Source organism: Silurus aristotelis (genome assembly GCF_946808225.1).
Source record: "Silurus aristotelis genome assembly, chromosome: 23".
Lineage (NCBI taxonomy): Eukaryota > Metazoa > Chordata > Actinopteri > Siluriformes > Siluridae > Silurus > Silurus aristotelis.
The window spans coordinates 12,790,772-12,812,666 of NC_139596.1; the positions used below are offsets into that span (position 1 = coordinate 12,790,772).

At 38.7% G+C, this 21,895-nt stretch overlaps 1 protein-coding gene across 1 annotated transcript; it reads left to right on the forward strand.

Moving 5' to 3' along the window:
* Nucleotides 1-1,487: 1,487 nt before the first annotated feature.
* serinc5 (serine incorporator 5) lies at nt 1,488-20,834 on the forward strand. The gene is made up of 12 exons (XM_083526638.1): nt 1,488-1,681; nt 8,749-8,916; nt 11,407-11,585; nt 12,194-12,276; nt 13,139-13,232; nt 14,933-15,144; nt 16,760-16,852; nt 17,104-17,227; nt 18,149-18,218; nt 18,536-18,572; nt 18,755-18,902; nt 20,309-20,834. The coding sequence occupies exons 1-12, from the start codon at nt 1,655-1,657 to the stop codon at nt 20,451-20,453; spliced, it is 1,380 nt and encodes a 459-aa protein (XP_083382764.1). The 5' UTR covers nt 1,488-1,654; the 3' UTR covers nt 20,454-20,834.
* The last annotated feature ends 1,061 nt before the right edge of the window (nt 20,835-21,895 follow it).

A 21,895-nucleotide genomic window follows, 5' to 3' on the forward strand; every position in this document is an offset into this window, starting at 1 on the left:
CAATCCAACCGACTGTAGCTCATATTGTTGAAGTTACTGGTGTTAATGCTCAATGAGTCAGGAATGTTTTGGCAGCAAAAGACGACTAACACAATATTAGGCAATTTCCTGATACAATTTACGGGTTCTAATGAATAAACCAAAGATGACAATGATAATGAAAGTCTCCTCAAGACCATTTCGAAGTCTTTTAGAGGATCCAGACTCCAAACTGAACCCGGTGTTCTCTGGGTCAGACAGAATTCAATGGTTTATAAATCAGATGAGAACAGGGTTGTATTTATATCATCAAACAATTCTTAGCTGCAAGTGCACAGCATGATGGATGAACATGTACTTTTTAAAAATGAATCATTTACATGTCTAAATTAAGGTTTCAGATCTAATCAAATCTATCTCAAAAATGAAAGAAAAACTTCCTTGATGCACTGCCTGTCACTCAGTTTATTGCTGCTAGTTATGTAAACATTTCCACACTGATTCATTACTTGGCAGTAAATCCCTTAAGGGAGGTGCTGTTCTACACCAGACACCATCTCATTTGCCAGATAAGTGTTGGGCTTGACGCAGATTTTCATCACATCCTGATGTGAAGGGCATCCAAAAAAAGAACAACAGCAATACACTAGATTGTGGCTGGCGGCTCTCCTCTACCTCTGCATTTTTTTTTTCTCAAGGACATCTGACTGGCACTGAATAGAAAACCATTTTCACAAGCAAACATTGCCACTTTCCATTCCTTCACTGGCCTCATGTTGAAATATGTGTCCTTTATGAGACCTTAGTACAGTAATTGAGCATTGCAGAAATCACATTACAGTTACAGGTTTTCCATATATGAAGAAATTATGGTTCTTTTTTACCTTATTGTGTGTTTCTGTCATGCATGAAATGCATATTTTCTGGTATAAAACCAAGTCAGCACATTCAAGGAAGCACTTAATGAGTAATTAGAATCAGCACACTTAAAGCAGTCATGAGCACAACATATTTTGAGGGGTGAGAAAGGATATATGAAGACTATGTGCTGACTGTGCTTTTTGATACCTGCATGTCACTGCCTGGCTTTATTTCTGCTGAATACAGTCTTCTCCTTTGACACAACAACCCCAGATCCTGAACTTGGTTCATTTCTTTTTATATTATTTTCACTATGTTATTGGATTTGTTGCAATTCATAATAATTGGCCATGGATATAAATAATGCAATGGATAATAACAGTAGGGAGAAAAAAAAAAACATCGTTTAAAGTTGGTCCAGATCTTAAAACTTGCTTTAATATAGTACACAAATAAAAGAAAAACAACATCAACCAATTGCAGGTTACAAACAATACTAGAAAAAAAATGCTCTAACGTAGACCAATATGTCTGAATTATGGCTGAGTTCTATTGTCTCACGATTAAGAGTTTAAGCGCCCTAAATAGGGTGCACACTCCATACACCTAAACGCGCTTATATAGGGAACACGCAGCTATTTGGAATCGAGCCCGGGAATCTCCAGCTCACCGGTGGTTTATTGTGTGCTGTTGGAGGAGAAACGAGGGCGTTCAGCTGGTGGAGCGCTGCTGTACTCTACTGTACTCTGGATTTTCATTTTTCGGGGACGAACATCTGTATATGTGAAAGCTAAATTTTGGTTTTATTTTCAAGATGTGTACCCCTTGCTGTTTAACCCAGGTGAGTGTCAGGCATGTTTTCTGCGTGGTTCAGTGATTTGTACGGTGTGTTTCAGGAAGCGAGAAGCCGCAGCGTGCTCCAGGAGCCTTCACCCGCTGGATCAGCTGTATTATATATTTGTTTGTTTGTTTGTTTGGAATTCAATACGACCGTTTTAAACATCTCGTCTCGGTCCTTATGTGTAGTTGTTGTGGACAAACCCCGAGCTGGAGGTGGTGTTGTCATTGTCCTGGACGACATCCAGGCTTGGGAAGTTGTCTCATCACACCAGGCTTTTGTTCGGTTAGGAAATGAAAATGGAGTTGGATTGCTCTTAGCCTGTTGGCTAACAAGCCGTGGTGGCGTTTTTATATACGTACAGATATAAAAGATTGACTTTGTAATTATTATTTGATTTAGTGTTAATGGGGTTTGCTGAACAGACTTCGAGCAGCTCCTTCTTCATCTCCATTCCACTTTGAGGACTTTGTTTACAGCCAGATGTTACTGCTGCTGTTTCAAACACATCCTCACAAACAAAAGATATGAACACTTCAGTTTATTACAACCCTCTGTTTTAATTAAGAGACTGGTATTGTTGTGTTCAGACCTCATTTGACTGATACCATCTCCTATGGATCTCCATCTGAAGCCAAAAATGATCAATTGGAATCTATATTTCTATAATCACAGATTATCTATCTATCTATCTATCTATCTATCTGTCTGTCTGTCTGTCTGTCTGTCTGTCTAATCATATATCTCTATCACTGTGTCCTGCTTTAATCGACACCAAGTGGAAGCTCTTTTTTTTTTCTGTTTCCTTTTTCAGAGGTCATTACAGGAAGCACAATTAGGCAACATTCAACTTAAGACCCAAGCAAAAGCCCTCTGAAAAGCGAGAACAAAACATTTGTCAACATGGTCTAACCACGTTCTCGGTGTGCTAATTTCTGCCTCGAGTGGCCCACATTTGCTTGTAGCTCCCTATTGTGTGTTGCGGGGTCTGCGGGTGGTCTTTTCATTTCCTTGTTGGGTCCATGAGGCTGCTTGTTTGCATTAGATTAGCTGTGGAGAACCGTGGGGCTGGCAGGCCTGGCTCATTAAAAGCTAAGCCTGTCAGGAGTCACCGGGCCACAGACGCCGGAGACGCCGGAGCCACTGCTTTACGAGGCAATGATGGGATCAACCCGGACCCTTTTTGTGCTTGTTCACATGATGTCTCGGAAACACTTTTCTTTAAAAAAGGAAAGCAAAAGGTTAGAGATGTCTTTTAGACTTAAACTTCACTGTGGAAAAGAATGCATACGGATTAGTTTTGAATAAGATGAGCGCCTTTGTTTAAACCTCTTTTTCTTTCGGCTGCTCCCGTTAGGATTATCCATCTCCATACCCCCTGTCCTCTACATCTGCCTCTTTCACACCAACTACCCGCATGTCTTCCTTCACCACGTCCATAAACCTCCTCCTTGGTCTTCCTCTTTTCCTCCTTCCTGGTGGCTCCATAATCAGCATTCTCCTGCTGTTATACCCCATGTCCCTCCTCTGCAAACAATCTCAATCGGGCTTCTCTAACTTTGTCCCCTAAACGTCCTACATGCGCTGTCCCTCTAATAAACTCGTTTCTACTCCTGTCCATCGTCGTCACTCCCAACGAAAATCTCGTCTTTTTGTTTAAAACAAAAAAAAAACCCAAAACAAAGCCATGAACCATGAAACCAGACCTGACGTGTCACTTTTTTCTTTTTTTTGATTTGTGGCTGCGTGACATTCAGGTTAGACTGTAGACATTACATCCTGTTTTTCAAACAAACAAACAAACCAGCATGTTCTCGGTGTCCTTTTGAGAACTGCGTTGCTGGCGATGAGTTGTTGTCTACTTCGTGATTCAGACACCGAGTGATGCAATCTGCATACAACAGCGAGATCTCGCAGGCCAGTGAAATTTCAGTGCTGGTTTTGAAAGAGATTTGTTAAGATTGTGATCCAAGAATTGTTGTTTTAGATACACATTACTGGAAACACTGTATGAAGGATCGTATTGAGTAGTGGCATTTATATAAAGCAACTTGAGTACAAGGAAAGCAAGTAACCTGGAAATGGCGAGAACCGGTTTATAGCCATTATCAGTTAAAAGTGATCGTTTTGCTGAACAGCTGTGCTTCATGTTGCCACCGTGACTAGTGCCATTGACAGATAAGCTAATACACACACAAACTACAGTCAATCAGTTGATCACCCCCTTTTTAGACATTTAGTTGTTACGATCACAATGAGCAAATACTCCTTGGTTAAAAAGCAGTTTTATATTTTCTAGTATATTATATAGTTTTATTATTTAATCAGGAATGATTCTAAATGGCTGATGAAATGGCATGAAATGTGGCCCTGCACTTTAGTATAAGATTTAATGGGTTGATTGCAAAATTACATTAGTCCCTTATTGTAGTATGTGTTTGTATGGCCTAGTGTTACTGGTCGTGTGTGTGTGTGTGTGTGTGTGTGTGTGTGTGTGTGTGTGTGTGTGTGTGTGTGTAAAACACATTTAGACCAGGGAAAGTCTTTTAGATCGACTGTAGTGTGGTAGTAACACCTCTACAGCAGTGGTTTGGGAAAGCATTGTGAAAATGCAATCTGTTGTCAGCCTGCTGTGCATTTCACACACATTAGCACCTCTCAGCTACGTGAGGCCACAGACAGAAGTCTGACGGTGAAAGAAAATCGTTTCTCTCTAACGCTTCCCATTTGCAACTGAAAACACCGTCAAACAAACGAGTGCAGACCAAACTCTATCCATCCATCAACGTCTTTTAACCCATTGATCAGGCTCTGAGGTGGTTGCTTGAATGTTTGGTGTAACTATGGCCTCTGAAACAGAGGAAAGTGTGTGTGTTGTGTGTAAACGGCGAAGTAATAAGTTTTTCACAGAGCTGTGTCCTTTCCCAAATAACATGCCGGGGAGGTTCTTGTTTCATTACTAGGTTTAAAGTTTTTTATGCGATAAGAATTTGTGTTTGGGGGCATTTACTAAAAAGAAATTGTAGTTTCCATGTGTTTTATTCAAATTTTTATTTAAATGTATTTAAATTTTAGTCACATGCATACGACATGCAGTGAAATGCTTTACACGACTGTCCAACATTTAAACATGAAAACAATAAAGTTTTGTCTTTGGGGCATTCTTTCCAAAGGTTTGTTTAATTAGTAGCACCCTGTCTGGAAAGAGAAGAAACTGACTGCTTTGAATTATTTGGAAAAGTTTGTTTCTATTGTTATTTCTAGGCATGAAATGAACCAAAAAAATGTTTTTGGTTTTTACATGGAAACGCCGTCTTTTAAATTTTTCCGGATAATCGGATAAGGATATTGGAGACTGCATTATTCCATCTTGTTGCTGGTTCTTGTAAGTTGCATTGATTAGTGTTTTGTTTTTTTTTTTAATGGAAAAAACTATTAAATAGCTCAGTTTAAAAAAGAAAAGAAGATTTTTGTTTAATATTTAAAATATACCTCATTTATAGTTTCTTCTCATCTTATATATTAACTTTTAAAACATTTCGTTTTATGGGTTGACCTGAATGTGAAATCATCCAGCGGCACAAAATCCATCAGTGTCTTCATCAAATATTCTGGCTTCGCTCCAAAAAGTTACCACAGATCGCTTTGTGCTCTTTAAACGGAATGACGGTAAAAGGGAGTTCGACACGTTCTCTTCTTGCAATGTTCTGCAGAAAATCTTTGGACACTCATAGCAGAACCACGCCAACCCTTAAACTACTGATTTTCAACTGCGTTTTTATTTCTTGCTACATTACGTTACAGTGGTACAACCGAAAATACCCTTCTCTTAATTCGAAGCGAACCCTTTCTTTGCGCATGTTCTGTTTAAACACAATGTGCTTCTTCATGGTGCGAGTTCTGTAACCACAGGGTTTCCTATTTCGAATCCCACCACCTGCTTTACAACTCACATTAATCTGACTTAAGAAATATAATTTGTGCAAATGTGAAGAGAACCACCACACCACAGTTTATAGCTAAAATCTCCACTAATGACTTGAAAGTGTAAAGATGATATATTTAAAAACTTCACTAGAAGGCAGTAATGATTGAATGATAGTTAGTTTTTAGTTTAGTTTCCAGGTTAGAGTCTGAATGGGTTCCTAATTGACAAAAAAAATGGGGTCTTTTTACATAAATTTTTTAAGAATAGTACTTTATTGATCACACAGGGAATTTATTTAATCTCATATCCCAGCGATGTAGGAAGCTGAGGTCAGAGCATAGGGTCAGCCATGTTACAGCACTCCTGGGGCACAAATGGTTTAGGGTTTAAGGGCCCCAGGAGTGGCAGCTTGGTGATACTGGTGCTTGAACCCCGGACCTTCTAATCAGTCACTCGGAGCCTTAAACACTGAGCCACCACATCAAGACAATTTGGACATTTTGATTTCACCATTCCTGACGTACTTCTCCCAGAGCAAACGTGTCTTTAGTGCCGTTTTAGCCTAAAGAGGAGCAGCTTATAATCTGACGGTCAACATACCGAGAGAATCACATTGTGGACAAAAACAGTGTTCTCCACCAAACAGAGAGACAGTGTAGAACATTTCAGCAAATGGTAACTTCAAAGTGAAATCATGATTTCAGTCATAAATTTTCTGGAATTCTGGAAGTCGTTATTCTCCCTCAAACTTTTTGTTCTGTCCAGTTGTATAAATTTCAGCGCAAACAAACGATACATAGAACCTCGGACATGTGAAGCTCTCAGGCTTCATTGTGTAGAAGTCAGCGTGCAGGTTATCGGCCCCGTCACCTTTAACCCCAACCTCTTTGGACAAAGAGCTGGAAAGCACAAAAGGTTTGGGAAAGGGCTTTGTAAGGGTTTTATTACTGTCTCAGTCGGAGGTAGGGGGGGGGGGGGTCTTGGGCTGTCTCAAGGACAAACAAGCCTCTTCTGAGCAGGGTTTGATTCTTCATAGCTTTTGAAAGACAAGCTGAGACTGAGGAAGGTCTTTCAGACCAGCCACCTGTCATTGTTAGGAGAGGAAGACACTATCAGGTTTTCTAAACGCTCTTCGGGTCACATTACTTTGGAATTTCTTTCCCCCTTTGCGGCACTTGTTGGATTCTCGTTCCACATGGATTAGATCCTTAGCACTCCGATAAACCTGTGATTTTTAAGGAGAGATGCAGGTAAATACCTTTCTGTCAGTTCTTAGTACAAGATCTTTCTCCAAGTTAGTTCTTTCTATAACTTTTTTATTAAGTTTTTACGCTTGGGATTTGTGTGTGGGTTGTGTGTTTTTATTTATAATCGCAATACATAAAGGTCTTTTCTATATAACTTGTTGTTATTTTTATGTTAACAAAGCGATGCTCCATGTGTCAGAAGTTCTCATTTAAATCAGTAATAATTCAACATGAGTCAACTCAACACCAGTTCTATTCGAATCCGGCATTAACAATAGGTTCCAGTCGAGTTTTTTACTTTTAGGGAAGTGTTCAGGACGGAGGAGTGGATACTTTTTGGTTAATGTGACCAGCTGCATCTTTTTCTTATTAACACTTGGTAACGGAAAGAACTATGTATAACTGTAATGCACATAATAACAGGAACTGACCATCCCGGTTGTGTTTTATATTGCTAGTTTAACAAAAAGCACTTTTTGTCAAGATTTTCCTGTCGAAATTTAAGTTCAAACCAAAGTATTTCCAAACGTTTGAATTGGTGCTTTGCTCCCCCATCAATCACAGCAAAGCATGGGAGTAGTTCAACAAGATGTGGTTGGGTGGCTTTACGTGTCTCGGAGAAAACATGCGATTAGATTTTTTCCTCCTCTGGTTGATAGCCGCCGTATGATAGGGGAACGCGAAATTCTGGGAATCGGCCAATTAGGAACAAAATTCTGAGGATAAAATATATAAGCTTGCAGAAGAAATGTGCGCCTCTTGACCACACAACCCTTCATTGGAAATGTAACATGATGGTGAGGGACCCGTGACCCTGCCTCACATGGATTTTGGCTCCAATCTCTCTAACAGGATGATTGTCTTGATTAAGACTGAGGGAAGTAATTATAGAACCCTCAAAACATTTATTCATAAAATCAACTATTTGTTCGATGCATTTCTAAGCCCTTGTATGGCAGTGTTCGTGTTTTGATCTGAAAAAACAAAGACTTTTCTGCTATTTGTTTGATTTGAATTCTATTTTAAATCTTGAAAAAAAATTTAATACATTCAAGCATCTATAGGAAGGTTTTTTTTTTTGTTTGTTTTAAGGATTTGCTTTATTACATGTCTAGACGGACGTTACAGATAAAGCTAAAACGCTTATCTGTCGTTGGCCAATTAGCTAAACTTAGCTAAACTTAGCTAAGCTGATGAATATTGCTGGTGTTTGTTTCTTTAAGATAAACACCATGGAGTCATATCTAGTCTTCTTTCCGCTCCTCAACAACTTCTGCCCTTCCCTGTCTGCAGACAAGAGATAAACAGCACACTCCCAGACCGCATACTGTGTATACTGATCATAAAAGCACTTAGCTGTATGTAATGGTGTTTCAGGCTTTCAGTTTGTGTGTGAACTCTCTGTGCTGATGATCTCAGGTTCATAGTAACAGCCTTGTCCTAGTGTGGCTCATCTGTCCAATAGGAGCTCACTATTTCTGCTACTAGGAGGGATAGCAACCAATGAGGTGTTCTCGTGTGTGTGTGTGTGCGCGTGCGTGCGTGCGTGCGTGCGTGCGCACACGTGTTCTCAGCACTATAATACTGCTGCTGAATTTAGAAACCGGTTTAGCTGATTATTAGAAAAAAAATTCATAATTTAAAGCAGAATATCTCAGGAGATGGAGATCAGCCTGGACTGGACTCTTCATATTATTAGTCTTTGTTGAATCCTAAGTGGAAAATGGTAAAGAATTTCAGGTTGAGCACCAGGGTTCTGGAGGAACCTTGTCTCGCTTTTACTGTGTACCACTGTTTATAGTAGAAATGACAATAAAAGCCTTTTGACTTGACAAACCAAACAATTACTATGCCTGAATTCAAAGCTGACATGTCTTCTGTCTTCCTTCCTGTAGCTGGCCTGCTGCTGCGGCTCGGCCGCATGCTCGTTCTGCTGCTCCTGCTGTCCCAAGATCAAGCAATCAACAGGGACGCGCTTCATGTACGCTCTCTACTTCATGCTGGTCACCATCACCTGCGTGATCATGATGTCCCCCACCGTGGAGATGCAAATGCGTGATAATGTGAGTTTTTCAGGTCTTTCGAGCACTTATCACTCCATCCCCATGCTGTGATTTGAACATCCAAACATCATATGCTTTCAGAAAGACAACCTTTGGTCTTGTAGATAGATCTATGAAAATACCTGAACGTGAAAAAAGGTGCGTGGCCGACCGCTTGTGGCCACATGCACTTATCGCTATACACTTTCCTCATCCTGCTTTCACAGATATACAGAATTGTTTTTTTTTTTTATTAGACCACGTCATAAAACCTTCCATAAAAACATATTATCACATCAGGTTCTGATGTAGGTGAGGAGACCTGGGGTGCAGTCAGCTTTCCAATTCATCTCAAAAGGTGTTCAGTAGGGATGAGATCAGAGCTCTATAGCAGGCCACTCAAGATCTTCCTCTCCAAAGCATGTAAACCAGATCTTCAAGGAGCTCACTTTGTGCACAAGCGCATTGCCATGCTGGAAAAGATTTTGGGTTTCCAAGTTCAAGTGAATACATCATTATTTATAGCGCATCTAAAGACGTCCTGTATAATTGAGTGCCTTCAGCTTTGTGGTAAAAGTTTGGAGAAGAACCACATACAGCAGGAGAGGTCAGGTGACCCAATACTTTTGGAAATATAGTGTTTGTTGATTGTGTATTTCTCTCTCACATATTCCCTTCGTTGCAGGTATTTATTGGATGGCGTGTATCTGAAAGTGTGGGAAAAATGGGTCTCTTTCCTTAAGCAAAAGATAAACTAATTAATAATAATAAAGAAAACACTGTTGCTATGGCCTTTTAAGACCCTCATGAGGAAGACTAGCTTCAGACATGTGAAGTCTTTATCTACAGCCAGACAGTACAGCAATCCAAACCACAGCAGGCTGCAGAACTGTACAGCACTACAGGAGCCTAAAAGGCATAGTGACGCTCGTAGAGCCGGCAGCATAACGCCACGAGTATGAATTTTTAGACTTTACAATGTACACAGAACAGACTGCTTATTATTTTCTTCCCTCTACACTGAAACTGGGATGAATCCATGCCAGCGCAGTGTAATGTGGACCCAGCCATTATATTCTGGCCAAGCCTCTCTTTTTGTCCTTCCACTCGCCCTTTCACTGCCCGCTGTGTAAATGCCAAGCAAGAACAAGAACCAGGGGGGGTGGAGAGTCGAGCTCGGCTGAAGGCTGCCTTTTGTAAAAAGCATCAAACGAGTTTCGAGGTGGTTGAATTGATAAAAGAATGAGAAACCGATCTCCTGAATGTGTTTAAGGAATATTAAAAGCTAAAAATACAGAGCAAATTACAGTAATGTAGAAAGTGTTTCGTTTCACAGACCACAAGTAGGAAACTAAAATATAGAGCCGCACCCAGCGTAGCTTTTATCTAGATAAAAATGTTTATAGTGCTTATTCTCTTAGGACCCGACACTACAACGGCTGCTTGTATGGTTATTTCTAAAATGTATCGTGACCCTCAGTGTTAATGGATGTGTCTTGTCAAAGGGTAGAGCATGATTCATTCATTCACATTGATTCTTCATTCATCATTCATTTTTTTTTTTTTGCTTGCAAATGAACAAGTCGAGAACAAAAGCGTTGGGAGGTAGACAAGCTTTACAAAAGAAATTCATCCCGATCCAATTTCTGTTATCAAATAATGTGTATTTTATACACACACACACACACACACACACACACACACACACACACACACACACACACACACACACACACACACACACACATTAATACACATTATTTTATATAATATAATTATATAAATATGAATTATATTATATTATAAATTAAATATAGATAGATAGATAGATAGATAGATAGATAGATAGATAGATAGATAGATAGATAGATAGATAGATAGATCTTTTTATACATTTTTATAATTTTTTTTATTACTAAATACAAAATATTGTATACAGGATTTCGATTTGTTTTAGTCTATTTTATTGTTTATTTGATCGTATTTATATCTCTTACATCATTAGAAGATGTGTGTGTGTGTGTGTGTGTGTATGTATGTATATATATATATATATATATATATATATATATATATATATATAAAATATATAATTTTCTTTTCTTTAATCCCTGATAAGTTTAAGATTTAACACAGATGACACACATTCTTAAATCTTTATTGTTTTGTTTTTACATTTTTAAACAAAACAGTTTAACATTGACATTAAAACATTTTTATTCTTCCTGTTCAGAGTGATGAGCACTGTGCCGTGTTCATTTCAGATGATTATCCTCTTAAACTTCTTTATAGTATAATAGAATAAAAATGTAATATAGAGTTTATATGAAAAAAATTTCATTTATGCTGTAGTTAGTTTATTTATAACTATTTCAACTGATGAATTTATGTTTATGAACAAGAGTTTTTAAAGTATGTATTATCCTGCAGTAAAGTGTAATTGACTTGAGCATATCCAAAATATTGTTCTTGTTCTTTACCACCAGTAATTTTGTATCATTCTGTTTTTAGATTCCATATTACTCAGAGATTTGTAAGAAGCTGAATGCTGGCGAGAACTGCAGCACCCTGGTCGGATACTCGGCCGTCTACAAAGTTTGTTTTGGCATGGCATGCTTCTTCTTCTTCTTCTTCGTGTTCACCATACGAATACGGAGCAGCACAGGGTGTCGGGCGGCCATACACAACGGGTAAGCAGTACAATCGTGTTTTCTCTACAAGCTTGTCTTGTTTTTCCTTGGCCCCCTGCAGCCATCTTAGTTTTACAGGAGGTTTGCAAGGCCATGTGTCATTTGGCCGTTTTTTTTTACTTTCACTCCCCATGGGCACTGTGCTGTTCCATGCTCCTCCTTAAACACCATTACCCACCCACTCCCACTGCACTGAATAGTGGTGTTAATTAAAAGCCCAGTCCAGAGGAAATTTCATTAGGAAGTGAGCTTTATTCTCCTAAAGCGCAATGGTTTAGGTCCCAGCAAGAGCCCTTCACTCTGCCATAATCAGATCTTTGTGTTGTATGCAAATGATGTGAAGAAGAGGAGGAACTCGCTGAAGTGCAGGAAAGAACAGCGTAAAAGCCTGCTCTTCTAAACATTCATTCAGAACAGAACTCTGCCTTTCTAAACCTTTTACCCAAATGCATGTCGAAGTAAACAAGTACAGGAAATACTCACTAACAGAGAGTTTACGGAGTAAAACCAGGCAACTGGATATTAAAACATAGCAGTGTAAATGTAAATTTTTTTTCTTTTCCCTTTCTTTCTTTAATTTTTTTTCCACTTTCTCTTTGTCCATCCAGATTCTGGTTCTTGAAATTTTTGGCTTTGCTAGCCTGCTGTGCAGGAGGCTTCTACCTGCCTGGAGAAGAAAAGTTTCTCGAAGGTATAGTATAGCTCAGTTACATCCTGTTCTCTCATAGCCGCATTGCATCGCATGCAACTTTCTCTTGATTTGAGCCCGGCGAGAAAAGAGATACCCGTGGGCCTGAACTGAGATCTTGAGTTTCAAGAGTTCAGAAAGGCCTTTGAAGTGTGCATGAAACCATTTGATTCAAACATCTGTGCTCTGAACCGTCCATAACAACTCCACCCTGTGACTAAAGAGAAAAAGGGGAAACTCATTTATTTTTTTTATTTTTTTTTTCTCATGCTTGCTCATGTTCACATTAAGATTTTAACTGGAATAATAGACTTTGACATCTAATTTACCTCAGTGCTGTCGATTTCTCGATTTCTGTTTTGTCACAAGATGGTTCTGGTTCTGTCAAAACTTAATTCTATGACGGCTTAAGTCCATCTTCAAGATGGATTTAACGCATCATTGTTTCTGTGCTAAATCGCAGTACCACTGTAGTGAATACACAGGATATTAAAGTGTATTGAAGCCTGAAGGAACGTTTAGTTTTAATGTAACATGGCATAGTTTGTCCTGCTTTTTAAACATCAAACTAGCAGCACCTTCAGGGCACTCGTGTGATACTTCATGTCAGAACGTCTCCTTGGCTTGTTTCTGTGCGAGTTTTATGCAGTTATTTGGACGTTGAATCGTGTAGTTGTTGTCAGCGGAACCGAGCAGCAACAGTCTGGAGAGCTGCCATCTACACAGAAAGATGACTGTCTGTGGGAGTCACAGAAATAAAGGAACTGTTGAGGATGACAGCTCAATGTTCCTTCATACACACACTCTCACTCCCTCTCCCCCTCCTCCCTCTTTCTATCCATCACTCTCTTTCGCTATTCTACAGTGTGGCGTTATGTGGGAGCTGCCGGAGGCTTCCTCTTCCTCGTAATCCAGCTCATGCTCCTAGTTCAGTTTGCTCACAGATGGAACCAGAACTGGTAAGACGAATCTTTGGCTCCATCCAACATTGCCATTGTTTTCTAATTCTCTCTCAGACATGCCATATTGATGACTAAAAAGAATTCACTGGGAACATGATTGGATTTTTCTGTTTCCATCTCTGCATCCAATTTTTTTTATTATTATTTCTTTTGGAAACATAGGCTGCAGGCACAACTGGAATTCATTACAGACAGTAGAGATCCAGCCAGCCATCATTTCCATAGTAATAAAGTCCGTTGCCTCTCCAGGTGGTCTGGTTTTATACAGCATATTTTATAAACGTAGAATGTATAAAGCTGTAATAAGTGAGGGGGGAACAACTTGCTTGTAAACCGAACTTTAAGAATACTGAAGTACTTTAGGAGCAGTGTCCGAGCACTTTGTGTTGCGGCGTATGAGGCATAAAAAATTGGAATAAGGAAAAAGGTCAAAGTAGGAGCCAGGAACCAGCTCCACGAACATATGGTTTACATAGGTTAGAGTAGAAGATCTTGTGTGGCCTGTTATAGAGCTCTGACTTTAACCCCACTGGACACTTTCAGATTAATTAGAATGCCGGTTGCACCCCAGGCCTCCTCACACTTTTCCTTGAAGAGGATATTATAAGGGCAAATGGCAACCTAACGTCGAATAGGATTTTCTAAAAGCGCGCGCGAACCTTATGGTGAGATGCCCACAAACTTTTGTACAATATTCGACGTGAGAGACATTCGTGTCTCTGATAAAGACTACGGCAGAATCGTCTCCAACACTGGACTTTATATACTTGTTTGTCTCTGGATGAATGCACTTCTAGGTCTCTCTGTATACAACGGTTAGGTTTCCAGGCAACCAAAACATGGAGCTGGGCATCACACTAGAGCGTTTACTTGCCCGATTGACAAGATGATGGATTTATGATTTGTTCAGCCCGTCAGTGCATAGCCTATTTCAGGAATCCGCTTGATATGATGAATATGAGTAGCCACTATAAATAGTACTGTACATTAACCACAGGTTCCTCAGACTGAACAGTTTCCTAATTATTTAATTTAATTACAACATTTTAGCTCTCATTTCTGTTCACTGAAGCATTACGTTCTCCCGTGGGACTTTTGCAGCCATACCAAGTGTTTCTGGGTAATGTCTGTTTACTTTTATTACATCGCAATACATGTGGCCAAGTTAGGATTGTTTTTACCGATGCCTTTTAGTAGAACCTGAGGAGGGCAGCTAAAAAAAACAGACAAAGAAATAGAGGAAGTGGAAGCATATGAACCAAAGGGCAGACTGGTTTCCTCTCCTAAAGTTTACAATAAGCAAATCAAAACTCAATGTGGCAAAAATACTCCCGTTCCTGAGCGAATGTGTTGGAAGACGGCTGTACACCGTGTCTCCCTGTGTGAGAAAAGGACAGTGCGGATATGCTGTAAAATAAAGCAGACACTTCATGTAAACACTGCTAAAAGGATTTCTTTTAGCCACCGGATGCCTGTAAGTGGCTGTATATTTGAGCACCCTGTAACTGGTTTGGGTTTTGTGGTGCAAAGTTCAGGATTTGTTTGATTGCTCGAGTAAATATTTGTTGTAGCATAAAAAAAAGGCCCAAATTTCCATTTGCTAGATTATGTTCATAAAATAAATGTATAAAAAGATACACAAGAAAAAAGTAAGAAGAACTTCATGAATAAATAATTTTCTTCCTTTTCCTCTGCAGGAGTGCAGGTGTAGACCACAACAAGCTTTGGTACGCAGCACTATCCCTGGCTGCTTTGGTGCTCTTCTCCATTGCAGTGGGCGCTCTGATCTTTATGGCCATTTACTACACGCATTCTCAGGCCTGCTTCCTCAACAAGATCTTTTTGGGTTTGAACTCGGGTTTATGCTTCATCGTTTCACTGCTGGCCATTTCACCCTGCATTCAGACATGTGAGTCAATGTGATGGCAATTCCCAGCATTCACTTCTTTTTTTTTTTTTTTTTTCTTTTTCCTTCCTTTTTTTAATTTTTGTATTATTGTTTTTTTTTTTTTACATTTATTTTGGCGGTTTGCATGTTTGAATAGTTCTTATAGCGAAACTAATACCATTTACCTGTTTGACATGACCAAAAGTTTGTTTAGAGTAATTTATTACTATGTGAATCTTCCAGATGAAGATTTGGTGTAAGGGTTGATGGCTCAAGTCCCACATGCCATTTCTGGAGCGATAACATCAGATTACAGTAATCCTTCCTTTGTTGAGCATGTTTTGGGTTCCCATGATACAGTTCCCTTTTCCCTTGTTAAATTTATGGGTAATAACTTATGGGTCAGCAGCTTTGGAAGTTTTGAAAAACTTAAGGGGATTTTTTTTAAAACTAAAAATCCACCGCCCAAATATGTGCAACCTATTGGCAGGTTTATATCTGATTTGTTGTAAGAGACACAAAGATGTGCGAGATGGAAATTAACTCCCACCCTGACTATACATAAAGAGTGTAAGTGTGTAAGACTATACATAAAGAGTGTAAGTGGACACGTACTGATCAGAAATTGTTCAATTTCGGAGAGAGGCTGATGCCAGAAATATACATCAAGGTTTAATCTCTGTTCTCCTTGTTTAGTTAATTGGACTAAACTATTAATTAATTTTTGTGATCGAATTACTCGAAGAATCATTACAGCCCTATTCCATAGTAATAAATGCTATTGGTTACCTGTGTGGTCCGGTTTTATACAGTTATTTTATTTTATTTTTCTTTTATAGGTATCGCACATATATAAAGCTGTAATAAATGGGGCTTGTAAAATGAGCTTTCAAAAAGCTGAGCCTTAAATATGGCGCGGTAAAAGTGTTGTCTGAAATCTTCAAGTGTGTGAGGCTGAGGATGGTCATTTACAGAATATAAACACACAAATACTTCCTGTTTGGTGTAACGTTTATGATGCATGAGAAACAGAATGAGGGACAATTTGAACTAGGAGACCCAAACCTGTTAAAGCATGATGCACAAATCAGAGCTCCATTAAGATATAGTTTATATGGTTTCGACTAGAAGATCTTGAGTGGGCTTGCTGTAGAGCTCTGACCTCAACCCTAGTGAACACCTTTGTGATGAATTAGAATGCTGACTGCAGGTTTCCTCAAACTAGTGGAACATCTTTCTAGAAGACTAAAGGTGGTTATAACAGCAAACAGGAACTAAACTAGGAATGGGCTCTCCAAATGTCCACCACCCTTTGTCCATATAGTTTCCGGAGATACCCTTCTAAATTCTTACACAGCAGGCAAAGTTTAGCACGAGGCAGAGGCGCTTTCTACTCGACTGCAAGTCTAACCCAGGCAGTGCACAGTTCCAAGAGGCAAACATCAATGACGGTCAACACAATGCGGAAACAAAGAAACCAGCCGTAGACTAGAATATCTAAGCGTTTCAATTCCAGAGTCGTCTAAAAAAAAGAAAGAAAGAAAATGTTTCAAAGGCACATGGTGTAACTGAATGTTGTTTCGTGGTAGGTTTACTTCAAGTAAAATTAAACATGTTTCATGTGTTGTTCTTGCAGTCCAACCTACCTCAGGCCTTCTCCAGCCAGCCATCATCAGCGTCTACGTCATGTACCTCACCTTCTCAGCCCTGTCTAGCAAGCCTATTGAAAGTAAGTGTGTGTGTGTGTGTGTGTGTGTGTGTGTGTGTGTGTGTGTGTGTGTGTGTGTGTGTGTGTGTGTGTGCTATCTTTCTTTCACTGTGTGTACGCTTTTGCAGTGGGATCATTTTTCTGTGTGTGTGTGTGTGTGTGTGTGTGTGTGTGTGTGTAAATGGAGATGTAAATGGAGTTTAATAGAATCTCTTTTGCCACCTCTTTCCACATTAAATCTCCTGTCTTTCCCTCTGCTGTCTATCTCTCAGTGGTGGAGCAGGATGGAAAGAACATCACTGTCTGCGTACTTCCTTTCTCCGGATCAGAGGGCGACAGAAAAATCGCGACAGGAGTAGGAACGGCCATTTTGTTCGGCTGCGTGCTTTATTCATGGTATTGTTATCAGAGTTCCTTTTTTTTTTTTTCATTCAAATGCTCCTTTCCATTTTTGCTCCTTTGCCATTTTCATCCCCGTCGTAACGACCATGAATTTCTGCTATTAAAGCAAATCCCCTCACAAAACTACCAGGTGGTTTAAAAGGGTGTGTCAAGAGACCAGTCCCAGAAGGACTATAAACATGCAATTATCTGGTTAAGACTGTGTGATCATTTGGACATAAAAAAAGGTATCCCTGCTTTAGCCGAGGCACAGATTAAAGCCTTCTTCATTTAGCTCGTACAAAATGGAGGCGCCTTACATGTGTTTCCCATTAAGAACAGACATGTCTATTCAAGATGTCTCGGAGGCCTGAGCTTCCATTTACACACACACACACACACACACACACACACACACACACACACACACACACACACACACACACACACGGTATTGGTGGAGACATGCGTATATACTCGGCTCAAACTCAAAATGATTTTTCCAATGTGTTTCCAGGGTGTTTTTTTTCCACCCACAAAATGCAGAGGGGAAATATACTTCAACAGAAAGAATACTTCAACTAGGGCTGTTATAAAGGTTTCCTGACACCATAGAGCATAAAAGGCCTAAATTCAGAAGAATGGTCGAAACAATTCTGATTATTTTTGTTGTTAAAGATAAGAACAATGTTCAGCACTGATACCATGAACATATGGTGAACAAACGAGCAACCCTGAGGAGACTGTGGCATTAAAAAAAAAATTGAAGTACCCTTGAAAGGAACCGAATAAACAAAAGAATTACAAGTATTTTGACTTGGCCTGCGTTTTAATGAAATTTCATTTTGAGATTTATTTATTTATTTATTTATTTATTTATTTATTTATTTATTTATTTATTTATTTATTTTTAATAAACTCTGGCTTTGATTGCAGTTTGACCTCAACAACGAAGAGGAGCTCAGCAGCGTTACGAGTGTACAGAAACTCCATGCAAGAAAATGAGGTCTGTATTCTTTCCCATAGAAAATGTATTGTGTATGAAAATACCGGTGCTTTGGATTAAATACTGCAACTATATAATGGGAGGTGGTAGATTAGTGGTTAAGGTATTGAACTTTTAAACTGAACGTCATGAGTTCAAATCCTAACCATACCACCTGCCACTTCTGGGCTCCTGAGAAAGGCCCTCAACCCTACTGCTGCTTAGTTGTATGAATGAGATAAATGTAAGTCGCTCTGAATAAGGGCGTCTGCCAAATTCCATAAATGTGACTGTTTAATTAAACATGACTTATTTTTTCTTTTTCATCATCCTTTTAGAGGGCCCGCTGCTGCTTCTGCTGCGCCGACTTTGCAGGTCAGAATTAATTGATTATTTCTTTAGTCATTCATTTTTATCTATTTTTTCTGCAAGAAAAACAAAAGACCTACGATTTTCTAACAGACCGTGCCAGAAAGCTCGATGGTGCTTCCTGGTGGTCATGTCGGGATATTACACCCTTCATTTTGACTGCTTAATGCATTTTGGATTTGTTACAGATGATGCAGATGACGAGGAGAAGACCGCAGGAGGACAGAACGTCATTTACGACGAGCAAGAGGGCACGGTCTACAGCTATACCTACTTTCATTTCGTCTTCTTCCTTGGCTCACTCTATGTTATGATGACCGTCACAAACTGGTTCCAGTGAGTTATTTCCCAAGGAACTTTATTACAGATTTCATTTATTGGATTGTTTTTTAAGCACGAAACATCAAATCAACATATAACAACTGAATTAATATTTCATGCTATTAAAATCCCCCAGAAGAAAAAAAACGTCCTCAAAGAAATACCTACAACCGAGCCCATAAAAACAATAATATTAATGCCCTAGAAAACAAAGGAGAAAGGAATTTTATTCTGTTCTCATCACCGCAGTCTGAATTTATCTTTCATTGTGTGTGGATGTGAAGGTAAAGTCTAGGCTATTTTCGACTACAGTCTCTCTATTACATAACAGTGTAATCTCAATAAGCAAAATCGGTTCCATTTTGATTTGTATAGCACTTTTACCAATAGACATCGTCCCATTTTGCCATAAAAAAACCCCTATGATGTAAATGACTTGCTTAGCCCATTCGAAATTTGCACTGAGCAGCTGCTTCAACATATTTGCTGCTCCTGTATAATGTTTTCTCCTGCTAAGCATTGCACTGATGTTGCAGACCATCATGCTTAAGACATTAACACCATTTAGCAGCAGACATTTCTCAGTGGACAGCTTTTTTGCCCGGTGCCGTCAATGTTGACTGGGAAACAGCAGTGTTTCCCAAACAGGAGATAATTTAGGCTGTTCCAGCTCAGCTTTACATTCCTCTATCATTATTTCAGAGAACTGAGCTAATCAACTAATGCTTTCCTGAAATTAAAGAATTTATTTAAATTATTAGTGTAAGTATGAACAGATTTCAGTCTTTTTTTTTTTTTCTTGGCTATTTCTATAATTTTCATGTGTTTTTTTAATATCAAAATTAACATTAACAACATTATGAGTGGTGAGTGAATAACAGTGATTATCTCATGGCACCTGTTAGTGGGTGGGATTTATTTGGCAGTTACTGAACATTTTGTCCCCAAATTTGATGTGTTAGAAGCAGGAAAAATGGGCAAGTTTAAGGATGTGAGCGAGTTTGACAAATGCCAAATTGTGATGTCTAGACGTCTGGGTCAGAACATCTCCAAAACTGCAGCTCTTGTGGGATGTTCCCAGTCTGCAGTGATCAGAATCTATCAAAAGTGCTCCAAGGGAGGAACAGTGATAAACCGGGGACAGGGTCACGGGCGGATGAGGCTCATTGCTGCACGTGAGGAATGAAGGCTGGACCATGTGAGATCCTGTAGCTCACATTACTGAAGAAGTTAATGCTGTTAATGTTCTATGGGTCAGGACTGATTTGGTAGCAAAAGGGGGTCCAACACAATATTAGGCAGGTGGTCATAATGTTATGCCTGTTTATTCTTGAATGTGCACAGTATTGTGAACACTATTGTAATAAACGCTTTGAGACACATGTGCCCTGATTTCCTGTGCAATCTGTGTTTCTTTGCAGTTATGACAACGCTAAGATTGAGAGATTGCTGGAAGGGAGCTGGTCAGTGTTCTGGATCAAGATGGCATCTTGTTGGGTTTGTCTCTTCCTCTACATGTGGACTCTGGTGGCCCCAGTGCTCTTTCCAAAGAGATTTGAAGCATAAAGCCAGTACACGTCCAAATACATCGCTCTCTCCTAAAACTATTATGTCTAGTAGATTTCATGTTACTGTTCCTTCAAAAGGTTTAACTTGTGTGTAAGGCATAAACCACCTGACACTCTAATGACAGATCAGTGGAGATTCGTTACGTCATTTTGATTACTTGGTGATCTTTTTCTTTTTTGTTTATATAAAGGACTAGAAAACATAAAGGTGTAAAAGCAGATCATTGCTCAGGCTCATTTTACTTTTACTGTCTTGTGTGTGTTCACATATTTTGATCAATATAGTATTCTATGCAAGTCAAACAATAGCATGGTGGTAATTCCAATGTGTATTTTTTTTTTTTCCCCTCGTAGTTTTTTTTTTTTTTTACACATAACAAACATTTGTTTATAATATTTTCAATATTATATACTGTTCACACCAAAATAATAGCTATCTATGAAGAACATTATTTCACAAATGGATTAGCGATGTCTTAGCTTAGCCTAATAGATTCAAACGATTGTTTGGGAACGCGAACATTCCTGCTGCACTCTCCCTTTAATTTTAGGTTTAGGAAATTGTAGGCTTGTGAACAATGCAAAAGAAAAGAACTAATTAAAAAAAAAAAAAAAAAAAAAAAAGAAAGAAAATGAAAAGAAAAGAAAAAAAGCATGAATATAGTTAGCTTGGTGGTGATCATGTTCTTTCTATTATTATTATTATTATTAGTCCAAATGTGCCTTGAATGCTCTACATTTGTTTTGAATGTATTAGAGCCGTGCTCATGCTCCAGACTTGCATGGATCCATCTCAGTGTAAATAATTCACTTCACACTGCCGTGTACGGTCAGTTTACACAAACTGTTCCAAAGTTGTTAGCTTTGTCACTTTTTTCTAATTTGTAAGAAATAATAATAAAAAAAAAGGTTTATTATTATTATATATTTGTTGTTAAACTGTGCACTTCAAGGGTTATGTTGCATTAACTTTTTTTTTGTTACTTGTTTATTATTGGAGAAAAATGTGTTCTAAAGAACTGGATTTGTTTTAATGGTTAAAACTTTTACAATCTGAAAGAAAAAAAAACACTTATTTTGCTTTTTATCGAACACGCATGTAACATACCGGATTGGAACACAAGCATCATCTCTAATAATCAAATAATAGGAACAATTTGTGATCTTTTGCTATTTGCCTTAAACACAGCGTGAAGCAGCTCAAAATACAAAGCAATGTGAACTGCCTTTTTCTTTAGGTAAAATTATATAAACACTGTATTCAATTTGATCTCAATATTAGTATAAACTAATGAATCAGAAAATCAAACGCAAGCTAAAACATATATTAAATTGTGTACGCTTTGCTTTGTGTAATAACATTTTGTTACTTAACTTTTTCCTTACAACAGTATTAAGGAATTGCTGTCAGTATCCATGACCACAAAGAACACACAGGTT